Source organism: Rhyacophila brunnea, unplaced genomic scaffold (genome assembly GCF_057557595.1).
Source record: "Rhyacophila brunnea isolate RB1 unplaced genomic scaffold, BYU_Rbru_1.0 scaffold_142, whole genome shotgun sequence".
In the NCBI taxonomy this organism is placed as follows: Eukaryota; Metazoa; Arthropoda; class Insecta; order Trichoptera; family Rhyacophilidae; genus Rhyacophila; species Rhyacophila brunnea.
In genome coordinates, this window is record NW_028232799.1 from 448,119 (window position 1) to 462,676 (window position 14,558).

The following is a 14,558-nucleotide window of genomic DNA, read 5'->3' on the forward strand; positions in this document are numbered from 1 at the left end:
TAGTCATCCAGTGGTATCCAAGAAGTACAAAACGTCCACAAGGTAGACCTAGAGGCCGCTGGATCGATGAAATGATAAAGTTCTGCGGAAGTACGTGGCAACGCAATGCACAGGACCGAGAGAAGTGGAAGCAACTTGAAGAGGCCTTCATCCAGCAGTGGATAGATTCAGGCTGATGATGATGATGATGATGATAATTATTATACATTGTTATATGGATGTTACGAGAACTGAAACTGGTTTTACACTGTTTACAAAATATAATAATTACTTCTTTCAGTGCCTAATGGCTGACCTCTCTAATATAAAATCTGAGACAGATGATCAACAAGCCGTCGTCAAGCGTGAGATTATTGAAGATGTTTCACACCCGTTATATGATTATGAATACCCTCAACCGGGTTGTTCCTATTCAGATTACAAACCAATTGTAAGTAGACATCATGTGTGCTGTCTTATATAGAAGGTTGGAATTTGCAAATGCATCTTTGAACCTCATTACACCATTATTAATTCGCTCCAACTTATTTCATTTGTTGGTTTTAGCTTACACTAATAATATGTTAATATAATATATGTGTAGGTTTGTACACCTTCAGTTAAATGGTGAGTATTTAATTATGATAATTTATACATCACAATCATTCTAATGTAAAGCAATTTTTAATGTGAATAGGTATCTAAAATTGCGATTCACTGTACGTTAAATTAATCTCCCGCGAGTGCCTTTTATGTCATGCAAGGTAAGATACGAGTATTATGTAAAAAAAATAACGTTTATTCTTTTGTCTATGTTACGCCGAATGTGCGAAATTGACGATTACATGAAATGGGAAAAATTTTGGCTAATTCATGTAATAATCAAGCCTGTTGCCTTATTCATGAATTAGGCAAATTATCTGCCGACTACGTGAATTCGCCAGGGTATGGAATTCTTAAACTGTCAACATGACAGTAGAAAAAGTAAATTTAATACGGATGGTTTTATTAGTTATAATTGGACGTAATATAATATTTTTATTATTAGGTTAGGTTAGGTTAGGTCATGTAATTCTGAATTCAACTGAATGTCCATTTTGAGGTTAGCTAACAAGTGTCGACAAACTATCACAAACATACAATCGACCATTGCACGATTGATACCCAAGCACGAATCAAATCGCGTAAATAGCTTTTAATAAAATTCTTCCGTTAGGTATCATATTATAGTTCTAGATTTTTTTTTGCGCATAGTAAATGAATATGAACGACATTGTAGTTATTTATTGGTATATTTTTATATTATAATCAATGACATTTGACATATTTGGTTAGTTTCATTAGTTGCAAAAAACACCACTGGAGCGCGACCATCTATTTTGACTATAGATAATATACGTAAATTTTGACCAATGCATGATCATTTGACTTTGTTGCAAAAAAACACCACCGTAGCGCTATTATCTAATTTGTCCAATACATGAACTAGGCAGAAAAATTAGCGCTGAATTCACGCACTCGGCAGATATTTTGTCTAATTCATGAATAAGGCTACGGGATCGCATTTTTCATGATTTAGACAAATTTTTGCCCATTTCATGTAAATAGTCAATTTCGCATATTCGGCGTAACATTTATAAAAAAAATTGCTTCCAGCAAAAAGGAGGTTTATCTCACGCATCCCGACGCGAAAGCTGCATGGCCATCGTTACATCCTATCTTTGAATTTGCATTCCAAAGTACAAAATAAATTACACATATTGTACGAAGACTTGTACCACAATAATTGTATCATATTATTCTGTTTTATGTATTTCCTTTTGGATGTTACATGTTGAGTTCCATATTTTGTTTTAACTTTTTACGGATTATTCTGTAACAATATTGAATTCGTATGTAATACCTTGACAGGGGTAGGGTAGGTACTATGATCATTTCGTCACTGTTCTGGCAGAAGACACTAATTCGAAAAAATGACATATTGAGTTAGTTGTACCAAAATGTTCCTTATTTCATACTTAACCGCCTGGAAACCTTCTTAATAAATAAACAGTCTTTATTTTAAAGTCATCCTTTTTACGATTACTGAATAAACTCACATGATAGACCATTTCAAACATTTTAACAACTTCAAAGTTAAATTACTCTAAATTAGTATTCTCCAGTTAGTATGTTCTGCCAGAACAGAGACGATTTATTGTCTTCATTTTTACTCTCATTTCTTTACTTAATAAATACCGGCATATAATTTTCAACTATAGGCGCGACGAAATTTTGGACTCGCTGGTATTTGGAGAGTGAACGTCGAGGTGTGAATACGTCAATTTGTTCCGTGATGGCGACGGGGGTATTAATTCTTAAATCTTGTAAAGATGACTAAAAACGTTAACTATTTACTTGAAAAAGAAAACATGTCAATATATTATTATTGTTAAAAATAGAACAATAAACAAACATTAAATGGATGCATCTTAGATTTATATGACAAATTATATTTCGTTCGGCAAGCGTCATTTGCACCCGCGACCCGCAATCCGCGCATCGCCTAGCCACGATCTTTTTATACCATGCCTCAACTGAGGTATAGCCTTAAAATCGATTCTTTGCTGGTCTACTAATTACTAATTAATTATCACATTTAAATATCATGTTAATTTTATCTAATGGCCAACTAATTCAATCGTGCCAGTCGCAGTGTCAGCTCTAATTGGGTTGATGTCTGAAGATTCTGAAAATCATAAACGTTGAAAAAAAATAATAATTTTATAAAAAGTAATTTATAATTATAATTTTGGCTTTCTAGGTTTCTACTAAGGAATTTTTCACAAGGCATCACGATACAGATAGGAGGAAACAATCCTCGCCTGTTGGAATCGAAGATCAAGTGACGCAGTATTCAGAAGTGACGATAGACGAACAAAACATTAAAAACGAAATCTTTAAACAAAATACTCCGAAAGAACTTCGACTTATTCTGACGAGGGTAATATATTTCTCACGTATTTAATTTTTAAGCATTTGCACAATTCTGAATGCGGAAGTATCCTAACATGATTGCTGATCAGCGACTTAGTAATCCTTAATCACATGAAATATAATATCCTCGCTATTATTTATATCAACAGGTAGCGTATTTAAGCTTTAAAATTAATGGACATAGGTATCTATTGTGTATCTTTAGATAGTCGACAGTGCCTAACATTTCAAAATGATTTGTAGTATCTGGCCACCGCGGAGTTCTTCACGAAGTGCATTCTGTACGTCTGGTTTTGCGCCACTTTTTCGGTTTGACGATTTATTATAATAATATGCTGTCCAGTGTATTGTTATTATTAAGATAGGGTTTTTACTAATTGGGTTTTTTACTGACACTTCAGCTATTCATAATTTGTTTATTGTACTTTTTGTTGTAATTTCTGACTAAATAGGTAGGTAATGGAGTTTTTACCTACTTTATTGTATTGTTTTATTATATAAGGTAGAGTTAAGGGTGTTCGTTGTCAGTGTGTGTTGTGTCAGGCGAAACCCGGGTCGCAAAAAACGACTTAAATGGAATAGTACAGAGCTTGAATCCATTAGAATTTATTTATATATATTTATTTATTTAATTTGTATTGACTTATAAAAGTCTTAATAATGTCTTAATAATATAGAGTCGCTAATTAGAAAGTTGAAGAACAGCACACGTAATTAGGATGTAGTCGCGGCTTCTCATCAGGTTTAACCAGAAAAAGAAGAGATACGCTGCGCGGATTAAAGTTTTACATCTCAAATAGTTACATCTTGAATAAAAGAAGTTAATAGTTTGCTCACATAATGAACCCTTAGCTCATCGACTGGACTTGTAATAATGTAAGTTTACACTTTATGGTTATATCATCCAGTTTTGAGCTATACAAACTATGATTTTTCATCTGTACTTATGTTTGGACATACTCGTCTAAATGATAGATACAAAGTTATAAAGGCTTAAGATTATCTTAGTCTATTAGTTAATATTATTATGTTCGCCTTATATCTATGTTTATATAAATTAATTATGGCATCACAAATAATTAATGTGCAAGAAAATTTTAATTAATTCTGTTTTAGCATTACGGTATTATTTCGCTCACTCGTATAGAGTTTATCTATGAAAAATTGCCCACCTAGTGTATGCTCTTTCCACTCACTGCACCTTATACTTCAAACAAAAGGTGAGTGGAAAATTGGCCCGAGCGCTGGCTCTGTCTGACATACGGAGTAATATAGCTATTATAAGAAGGAGAGCTTGCACTATATTATTAAATTTACGTAACTTTGCACAATAATAATACATATTTAAAAGATGCAGTATTCTGATACGTCATTTGATTATAATATAATGGCAATCATATAATGATTATTAATTTAATCGATTCTATACATTGAGTAATGGCATATTAAATTTGCTCGGTGAACTTATGTTAACAATACAATTAAACATTTTAATACATAATTCGTTATGCATACCAGTAATACCTATAAATTTATTTATTTAATCCTATATACTTCATCTATAATACTTACCGCTTAGGTCGACTCTTGGCATCCAGAGCCCATCCTGAGTAGTTGTTAAACCGGTCAGTATAAATTGCGGGACTTACTCCTTGGTTCTTACTTTGTTTTTGTTATAGGTGGTAAAAGTAATTTTATTTAGCGACAGGATTTATTATAAGGCTGAAATATGCAGTTATGTCGTCATAATTTCACGTCCACGAACACCAACTGAAGGTCAGTGCTCTTGTGTCTGTGTCACAGGCCTATGCACACCCTCCAACGACACTATTGTCAGTTTACTCTCACTTCGTTATTTAATAATGTCTACAAAGAAAACTGAAAAGGAAAAAAAACAAATGGAATATTATAACACATACTAATTGATGATATTGATTTTTTCTAGGTTTCTACCAAGGCATTTTTCACAAAGCATCACGATGCAGGCGACAGTCAACAATCCTCAGATGATGGAATCCAGGATAGAATGATGCAGCATTCAGAAGTCACGATAGATGAGAAAGACATTAAAAAAGAAATCTTAGAACGAGATACTCCTAAGGAACTACGCCTTATTCTAAGAAAAGTCATCCATTTCTCACGTAATTTAATTTGCTGCATTTGTAGCGCAGTTTTTGGTAGCAGAAGTGCTCTAAAAACTCACAAAATTGCTCACATGGACGTGATTGATGATCAAAATCAAGTCACAGTATTTTCTCAACATAGTAATATTAAAGCAAATAAAAATGCAAGTACTGGTGAAAAACCTTATGAATGCAATGTATGTTCATACAGATGCTCGCGACTTGATCTTCTTAAAACACATAAATTGACACACACTGGTGAAAAACCTTATAAATGCAATGTATGTTCATATAGATGCTCGCGACTTAGTAGTCTCAAAACACATAAAATGACACATACTGGTGAAAAACCTTATAAATGCAATGTATGTTCATATAGATGCTCGCGACTTAGTAGTCTCAAAACACATAAAATGACACATACTGGTGAAAAACCTTATAAATGCAATGTATGTTCATATAGATGCTCGCGACTTAGTAGTCTCAAAACACATAAAATGACACATACTGGTGAAAAACCTTATAAATGCAATGTATGTTCATACAGATGCTCGCAACTTAGTAGTCTCAAAACACATAAAATGACACATACTGGTGAAAAACCTTATAAATGCAATGTATGTTCATACAGATGCTCGCGACTTGGTGATCTTAAGATACATAAAATGACACATACTGGTGAAAAACCTTATAAATGCAATGTATGTTCATACAGATGCTCGCAACTTAGTAGTCTCAAAACACATAAAATGACACATACTGGTGAAAAACCTTATAAATGCAATGTATGTTCATATAGATGCTCGCGACTTAGTAGTCTCAAAACACATAAAATGACACATACTGGTGAAAAACCTTATAAATGCAATGTATGTTCATACAGATGCTCGCAACTTAGTAGTCTCAAAACACATAAAATGACACATACTGGTGAAAAACCTTATAAATGTAATGTATGTTCATATAGATGCTCGCGACTTAGTAGTCTCAAAACACATAAAATGACACATACTGGTGAAAAACCTTATAAATGCAATGCATGTTCATATAGATGCTCGCATCTTAGTGTTCTTAAAAAACATAAAATGACACATACAGGTGCAAAACCTTATAAATGCAATGTATGTCCATATAGATGCTCGCGACTTAGTAGTCTCAAAATACATAAAATGACACATACTGGTGAAAAACCTCATAAATGCAATGATACTTAAAATCAATGCTAGGTACCGCATTCAGATTTTGCAAGTATATGCTCCGACACAGAGCTATCCTGATGAAAAAGTGGAAGAGTTTTACGAGGAAATAACATCCTTGAAAAATAAAAGTAAATGCCACTTCAACATCATAATGGGAGATTTCAATGCACGTATTGGATCATACCAAAGAGATGACGTAGCGGTTGGACATTTCGGACATGGCTCAAGGGATGGTAGAGGGGACATGCTTGTGGAGTTTGCTGAAACCAACAATCTTCACATCATGAATTCCTTTTTTTTAACATAAACCTACACGTAAATGGACGTGGAGAAGCCCGACAGGAAGGACCAGCGAAATCGATTACATCCTCGCTGACAGAAAATATACATTTTTAAACTGTAAGGTGATCAATCAGTTTAACACCGGCAGTGATCACCGGATGGTGAGATGTAAGATAAGATTGAACGTCAAATCAGAAAGATCCAAACTGCAGAAGAAGTCAAATGCTCGCGTATACATGCAGAACAATACTGAATTCCAAAATGAACTCAAAAATGCACTATCGGCTTTCTTAGATGAGAACGAAACCGTTTCCCTATCCAACGCGGAGGATATAACGAATATTATTCTACAATGTGCAGAAAAAACAGGCGTAAAAAGCTCAGAAGTTACACCTTCCACCAAGCTTTCGAAGGCAACATTGAATCTTATGGAGCAGAGAAGGAAAACCAAGAGCGATAGACAGGCGCAAAACGATATGGAGTTTTCATCACTTTGCAAAACCCTCCGAAGGAAGATTAGAGAAGACCTTCGTAAATTCAATGTAAACCTCATACAAGCAATTGTGAAAGCAGGCAGAAGTTTAAACAAAAACAAGCAATGCTTGTCGATAGGAAAACGTCAAATCACAGCACTAAAAGCAAAAGATGGTTCTATCGTCAGAAATTGGGAACACTTGTTAAGCCGAGTTGAAGAGTTCTACAGCGATCTCTACAGTGATGACACTGACAATACGACTATAGACTTAGATCTTCAGAGAAATGGAAATTCGGAAGACCATACTCCCGAAATTACATCCTGGGAAGTAACCCATGCTTTAAATTACATGAAAAGTGGGAAAGCCCCCGGGGAAGACGGTTTAACGATAGATATCCTCAAAAAAGCAGGAAAGGATGCAAATGAAGTACTTGCACAATTGTTCACAGCCTGCATATGCAAAGAGGATGTCCCAGAGGTATGGAAAAATGCCAGCATTGTCATTCTTCACAAAAAAGGTGACAGAGAAGACCTAGCAAATTATCGTCCAATAAGTCTACTCCCTATTCTCTACAAGACGTTCACAAAAATTCTCTCAAACCGTCTGCAAAATGTACTAGACGAGAACCAACCGAGAGAACAAGCCGGATTTAGAGGAGGATACAGCACTATGGACCATATCCAAGTCGTCAGAGAAATCATAGAGCGGTACCAGGAATACAAACTGCCACTATGCATGGGTTTTATAGACTATGAGAAGGCGTTTGATTCGATAAAGAAATGTTCAATACTCGACGCACTCAGAAAACAAGGAATCCCTGGACGCTATATAAATATTTTCAATAATATATACAGTAGCGCAACAGCATCTGTAAATCTCCATAAACCATCGCGCAGATTTCCTATCAGCAAAGGAGTCCGACAAGGTGATACAATCTCACCTAAACTATTTACAGCTACCCTTGAAGACTTATTCAGGCAACTTGACTGGAATGACAAAGGGATCCCCATAAATGGAGAATACCTGAGTCATCTGCGCTTTGCCGATGACATAGTAATTTTCTCGCAAGACTCAGAAGACCTCCAAAGCAGAATGCAGGAACTCGCTGAAGTAAGCAACAAAGTAGGTTTGAAAATAAATGTAACAAAGACGAAAGTCATGTTCAACTGCTTTGCAGGCCAAAAAGAGATCCTCATCAATGGCACTCAGCTCGAACAGGTGAAAAGCTACATCTATCTGGGACAACAAGTATCTATAGATGGATGTATATTTGATGAAATTGTTCGCAGAGTAAAGCTAGGCTGGAGTGCTTTTGGCCGCCTGAATAATGTCTTCAAAAGTGACCTTCCACTGTGCCTAAAGCGCAAAGTGTTCAACCAGTGTGTGCTTCCCGTGATGACATATGCGTGTGAAACATGGACCCTAAGTAAAAGAGAGATCCAGAAACTTAGAGTAGCACAACGTGGTATGGAGAGGTGCATGCTGGGCATAACGCGAAAGGACAAAAAGAGGAATGAGTGGATAAGGAAGCAGACAAGGGTTTGCGATGTAATAGAGTTTATTAAAAGCCTTAAATGGAGATGGGCTGGACACATAGCTCGAAGAAGAGACAATCGTTGGACAAATCTAGTCATCCAGTGGTATCCAAGAAGTACAAAACGTCCACAAGGTAGACCTAGAGGCCGCTGGATCGATGAAATGATAAAGTTCTGCGGAAGTACGTGGCAACGCAATGCACAGGACCGAGAGAAGTGGAAGCAACTTGAAGAGGCCTTCATCCAGCAGTGGATAGATTCAGGCTGATGATGATGATGATGATGTTCATATAGATGCTCGCGACTTGATGATCTTAAGATACATAAAATGACACATACTGGTTAAAAACCTTATAAATGCATTATATCTACGTTTATGTAGATGCTCAACAGCTAGTAGTCTTAAAAATCATACAAAGACATACTAATGTTAATAGCCTTCTAATTATAATGTATGTTCGTATAGATACTCGCAAACTTACCCATTATTTTATATTTATGTTATGACGTTTATGAAGACGTACCACTTATGCAGTCTGTCAAACATCATGTTAAACTCCACAAACTCCATAAACTCCATAAACTCCACAAAAATATTAATATCGCTCAGTTTTCATTCCATTTTTTTACACGCGCAACAGTGGCAGTATTTTATTAACTTTGTGATTATCTACTTACTTGAGTGCAGTAATAAATGGTTTTGCACAAATTACCATAATTTTCAACTAAATAATAATGATGTGTAGTAGGTATTTATTATTGGCTCGTGTTATCTATATATCGTGTCGGATTGTCTTTCTATACACCCTGCATATTGGAAAATAATTTTGTTATATCAATATGTATTGTAAAATTCTTGTAGCTAATTTAATTAATTTATACTATATCTCAAGTAGGATTTTTTTATCAACTTTGTAGGTACCTGCCTAACTAGAGTGTACTTAGTAGTACCTAATCACCTAGAATTATTTTAAATGCCAACATTGAAAAGATCTGATGCTTCATTCATAATAACTATAGGTGGTGTTACGTTGCTGGACTTTGTGGTCTTATACCATTATCCATCCTTGAGTAATTAATTAGCGTAAACACGTTCCCTGACCTTGTAGTCAAAAGGCTGAAAACATAATAATATTATCGATTTCCTTCTTCAGATAAAAGTCGTATGCATTGAGTATCGAGCTGGTATACGAGGCGTAGAAGTAAACGGTAACACAGGGTGAAAGATGAGGAGAGTACTTATCTAGTAATAAGATTGAATAATTTTGTAAAATGTCTACATAATAATATAAGCTAATTGATAAACATATAAGTATAACGTAGATGAATACATGATAGTGCTGACGGAAAGAAGGAGACGAAAGCTAAATAATATCAGTAGGTTATAATAATTATATTATAATAATGTTTGATCTGGTATTATTTTGAATTGTAAATAAACACCATTATGCAATTAGGCATGTGTATTAAGATATGAACCTTATATTCATTATTAATAAGACTTGTACTTAGACAATGTTGGAAATATTTGTAGATATAAGATTGTATGTATTCGGATAATAATTTTGATGCCAACCGTTAGCCAATTAGAAGCAGAGTTACACGGAGTAATTTATCTCTGTTAAAGGCGCCGGTTCTCGCGGGAAGGGCGGTTAGAGCCTCAGACTGAGATGCACGTAATATGACCTCAACGGTTTGTTAAGAAAGATAGTGCAAAGTTACAGCCGACGCCGGTCGCTGCAAAGATTGTTTTAATTATCCGGATAAATTAAAGTAATCGCTAGGTGTTTAAGTGATAACTGAAATATAATAATAATTATTATAAAATAACAATAAGAATTGTAATCCAATAGCCACAATTGTTGATTAAGAAACAATGAGGAATGTAATTCAAAGCAATAATAATTGTAAAGAGCAATTCGTATTATGTTATAAAACATTAATTAGGTATCTAAAAAATAATAAATATTAAGAACCTTGTTATAAAGTATTTTCGTATTCATATTAAGTCATAAATTAATACTAAGATGCAAGTGTAAAGGAATATTATAAAAATATCTGGTGAAAACAATATACGAAGTAAAGCCAATCCTGGTGTTTTATTTAATTCTGGACCCGTGCTCCTTTATAGTATTAAATTACAAAGTTAAACTAACAATTTATTTCACTATTAATTTATTGACACCATAAGTGCACACCAACACCCTGAGCTAGCTTTGAACTTGAGGGTAAGTACATCAGTAGGTGCGTTACGTTCTGGTCTATTAAGTCAAAACTAAAACGTTAAATAAGAAGAGGGTAAGGCTCTCTATGTGTGGCTGTAACGGGGACCATGAAGATATCCTGTGGGTCTATTCTATACTTATCGACCGCTAAAGTGATAAAGTGATAAATATTATCAAACTTAGGGTAGGTTTGTATCAAAATATTAGCACTTATTGTAACAATTACACGAAGCTGGTTTTTATTGTTGCAATAAGTGCTATATTTAACAGCACCTATCTTGCTGCTGTTAAAATATCGCACTTATTGCAACAATAAAAACCAGCTTCGTGTAATTGTTACAATAAGTGCTAATATTTTGATACAAACCTACCCTAAGTTTGATACTATTTATTACTTTAGTGTTCGATAAGTATAGAATAGACCCACTGGGCTGATCATATTACTAATGTGAAATTTTTAACAGCAGAAAATAAGACAAAATAACTTATAAATAGGTAGGTAACTAAATCTATCAAGCACAGAAAAGCTGTATATTTTGACCATATTTAACTTCAATGAGAAGTATGATTTGACTCCTACTCTATTTTCTGTTGCTCAGTTTATTGAGGAATGCATGGAATCAACCTCGTTTGTGCATGACCTATAGCCAAGTTATAGTCGGTAGGTAAGTTCCCAATGGCATTTAGATAGGTAGGTACTAACACCGACAGAACTGTCTGCCTTCAGCAGACGGCTCCCATAGAGTACGAAAAGACCGGATAATCGCACTCCAGTATATTAGTCAGCTGATCTTGAGTAAGTAAGTGACCATCTTGCTAGCTACCAGTCGAATACAATGAAAAAATTCATTAATTATAATAATATTAATTGCATTAATAATAAAAATCATTCAACCTTACAAGGTTAAAAATAGCGCTATCTTTTAACATTATTCCTTATGCTAAATTTCTCGCGTTTATTTTTTTACGTTCTCTCGACTGGACAGCTTTCTTCTACTGACCTACGACCTACTATCCCAATCTTCAGACCACTCTCGTGGACGATGCGATGCGATCGGCAACGCAATTCAAAAACATCCAACGTTCCTCGCCCAATAGCTAAGTCCACATTTAGTCACTACAACGCCGACTTCCTCTTCAACTTGTAAATTCTGGTTTTACACCGAGACGTTTTGTGCATGCGCAGAGGAGATGAATCCGTTTTACTGTCTACATTCGTTCATCACAGCTTTCACTTCGTTGAGTCATAGATTATACATCGAAATAAATTCGCAGGTGATGAATAAATTTATTGAAGGTTTTTACAGCGCCACCACGGAGCGTACGGGAAACTAGTGTGAAAGGTTAAAAGAAAACAATCAGATTTGGAATAACAATTACTTAATTATATTAGTTTTTTTTTTAACTTATTGTCACAATCATATTGGTTATAATATATTCTCTCAGAAATTATTTTTCAAAATTGTATATGTTAGGATGTATAGGATAGATAGTGATCACACAGTCTCAAATTATTAATAATATCAAATAAAAGCAAAGAATAATAATTATTTTAAATACTTTTACTCACCAATGTAATTATCACAAAATTAAATACTTATATAAACCTCCACCCATATACCTACTTAAAAAAAATCTTCTTCTTTTTTCTTCTTCTTTGCCCATATCCGCCCCTTAACTGGAGCATATGGACACCACGCGGCGCCTCCAAGAATCCCTGTCGCTCGCCAGTCTTCTTGCTTCGTTCCAGGTCAAACCAGCATCCCGTAGCTCCGCCGTATACACTCTGTAGATTGTATTTAGCGGCCTTCCAGGACGCCGGAATCCGGTCGGCTTGAAGAACAGGCAAGCCAGGTTAAAGTTCTCTTCTGGCATCCGCAGCACGTGGCCGAGCCAGGTCCAACGTCGCCTCTTCACTTTCAGCGTGATGAGAGGCTGCTTGGTACGTTCTCTTATCTCCTCGTTGCTCCTAAAGTCATACCACCGCACACCCAGTATTCGTCGCAAACATATGTTTTCGAAGCTCAGTATACGGTTGCTCTGAGCCTTCGTAAGGTGCCATGATTCGCTACCGTAAAGCAGCACCGTCAGAATGCAAGCGTCGAATAGGCGGCATTTGGTTTTGACCGAGTACAATCGTGAGTCCCAGACATTTCGCATCGAGTTGAATGTTGCTCCAGCCATTCCCATTCGGATAGCGAGCTCTTTCTGCAAAATGCCATCTCCCGTGATGTGTACCCCCAGGTACTTGAAGCTGTCGACGCTCTCGATGCTCTGTCCATCGCTAATCAGAGGGAAATCTGGATCAGGACAGGTGCTATTGCACACGACGTTGGTTTTCTTCGCGTTGATTTTCAAACCAACGCGAGAGGAGTTGTTATGCAACCTGTCGATTGTCTCTTGAATGCCCTCGATTGAGTTGTCGAATAGGACAGCATCATCGGCGTATTCCAGGTCGCATAGCTTCACCGTGGGGGTAACAGGTATGCCTCGGTCGGGTGGTATTGACTTCCGTAGTATGAAGTCAAAGAGAATGATAAAGAGAAACGGTGCAAGGACACAACCCTGTCTGACTCCGGTCGTGACCCCGAACCATTCCGTGACAGTGTCTCCAATTCTGACACAGCATTCGCTATTCTCGTGCAGGCTTTTGATTATGGCAATGATCTTGGGAGGGATCCCGTATGCTCCCAGTATCATCCAGAGGGAGGGGCGGTGCGGACTGTCGAAAGCCTTCTCATAATCCACAAAACAGCAGGCCATCGGACTGTTCAACTCATGGCTCTGCTGGAGAAGACATCGAAGGTTGTGGATTTGGTCTGCACACGCTCGACCAGGTAGAAACCCGGCTTGGTTTTTCCTGAGGACGTGCATTATTGGGTCCCTTATTCTCATCAAAATGATGTTTGCCAAAATCTTTCCCGGAACACTGAGTAGCGTAATGCCTAGGTAATTGTCGCAGCTTAGAGGGTCACCTTTTTTAAGAAGTGTGATGATTTCACCGTTCACCCAGTCCCTTGGGCAGCGCTCTTCTTCCCACACCTTTGTCATCAGATGAAACATAGGGTGCAGGATTGCGCTCAAGCTGTACTTGAGGAATTCAGGATGAATCCCGTCTCCCCCTGGTGCCTTTCCGTTCTTAAGCCTTTTCACAGCCGATTTTATCTCGGTGTGCGTGGGCGGGCAATCGGAAATGTCGGTCGCTCGGGGAATGTCCAAAAGTAAAGCTTCCGCAGATATGTCAAAGGGATCCAAGGGGGGTGGGCGGTTCAGCACTCCGCAGAAATGATTCTTCCAAATCTTCTTGACGCATTCTGCGTCAGACTCTATTGCTCCACTGGGACCACGAATGGCTCCGGGAGTCGGTGGTCGCCTGCCGCAGACTTCACGGGTGATTCGGAAGAGTTTCCTGGTGTCATTTCTGCTTGCTGCCTCCTCTGCCGCTTCAATTTGCCGGTTCATAAAATTGCGCTTGTCCAACCGCACGGATCGTTTGACTACCCTGTCTTGGGTCTGGTAGTCAGTCCGGCGGTCCTCGGTTCGGTCGGGGTCTCTCTCCTCGTCTCTCAGGGCTTTCAGCCTGGCTCGTTCACCAATTTCAACCCACGTTTCGTCAGACATCCACTTTGGCTGCTCACTCCTTCTGGTACCAAGGACGGTACGAGCCGACGACACAATCGCACTCTTTATGAGGCTCCAGTCTGCCTCAATGAGGTCGGATTCAGATTTGTGCCGCTCGTAGATACGATCTACACTATCTCGT

General features: G+C 37.1%; 1 protein-coding gene across 1 annotated transcript; it reads left to right on the plus strand.

Moving 5' to 3' along the window:
* The first annotated feature begins 286 nt into the window (after positions 1-286).
* On the plus strand, positions 287-12,081 carry LOC147075518 (uncharacterized). Its single transcript, XM_085942402.1, has 4 exons — positions 287-430; positions 2,783-2,962; positions 4,901-5,096; positions 12,071-12,081. The coding sequence occupies exons 1-4, from the start codon at positions 287-289 to the stop codon at positions 12,079-12,081; spliced, it is 531 nt and encodes a 176-aa protein (XP_085798528.1).
* Positions 12,082-14,558: the final 2,477 nt, after the last annotated feature.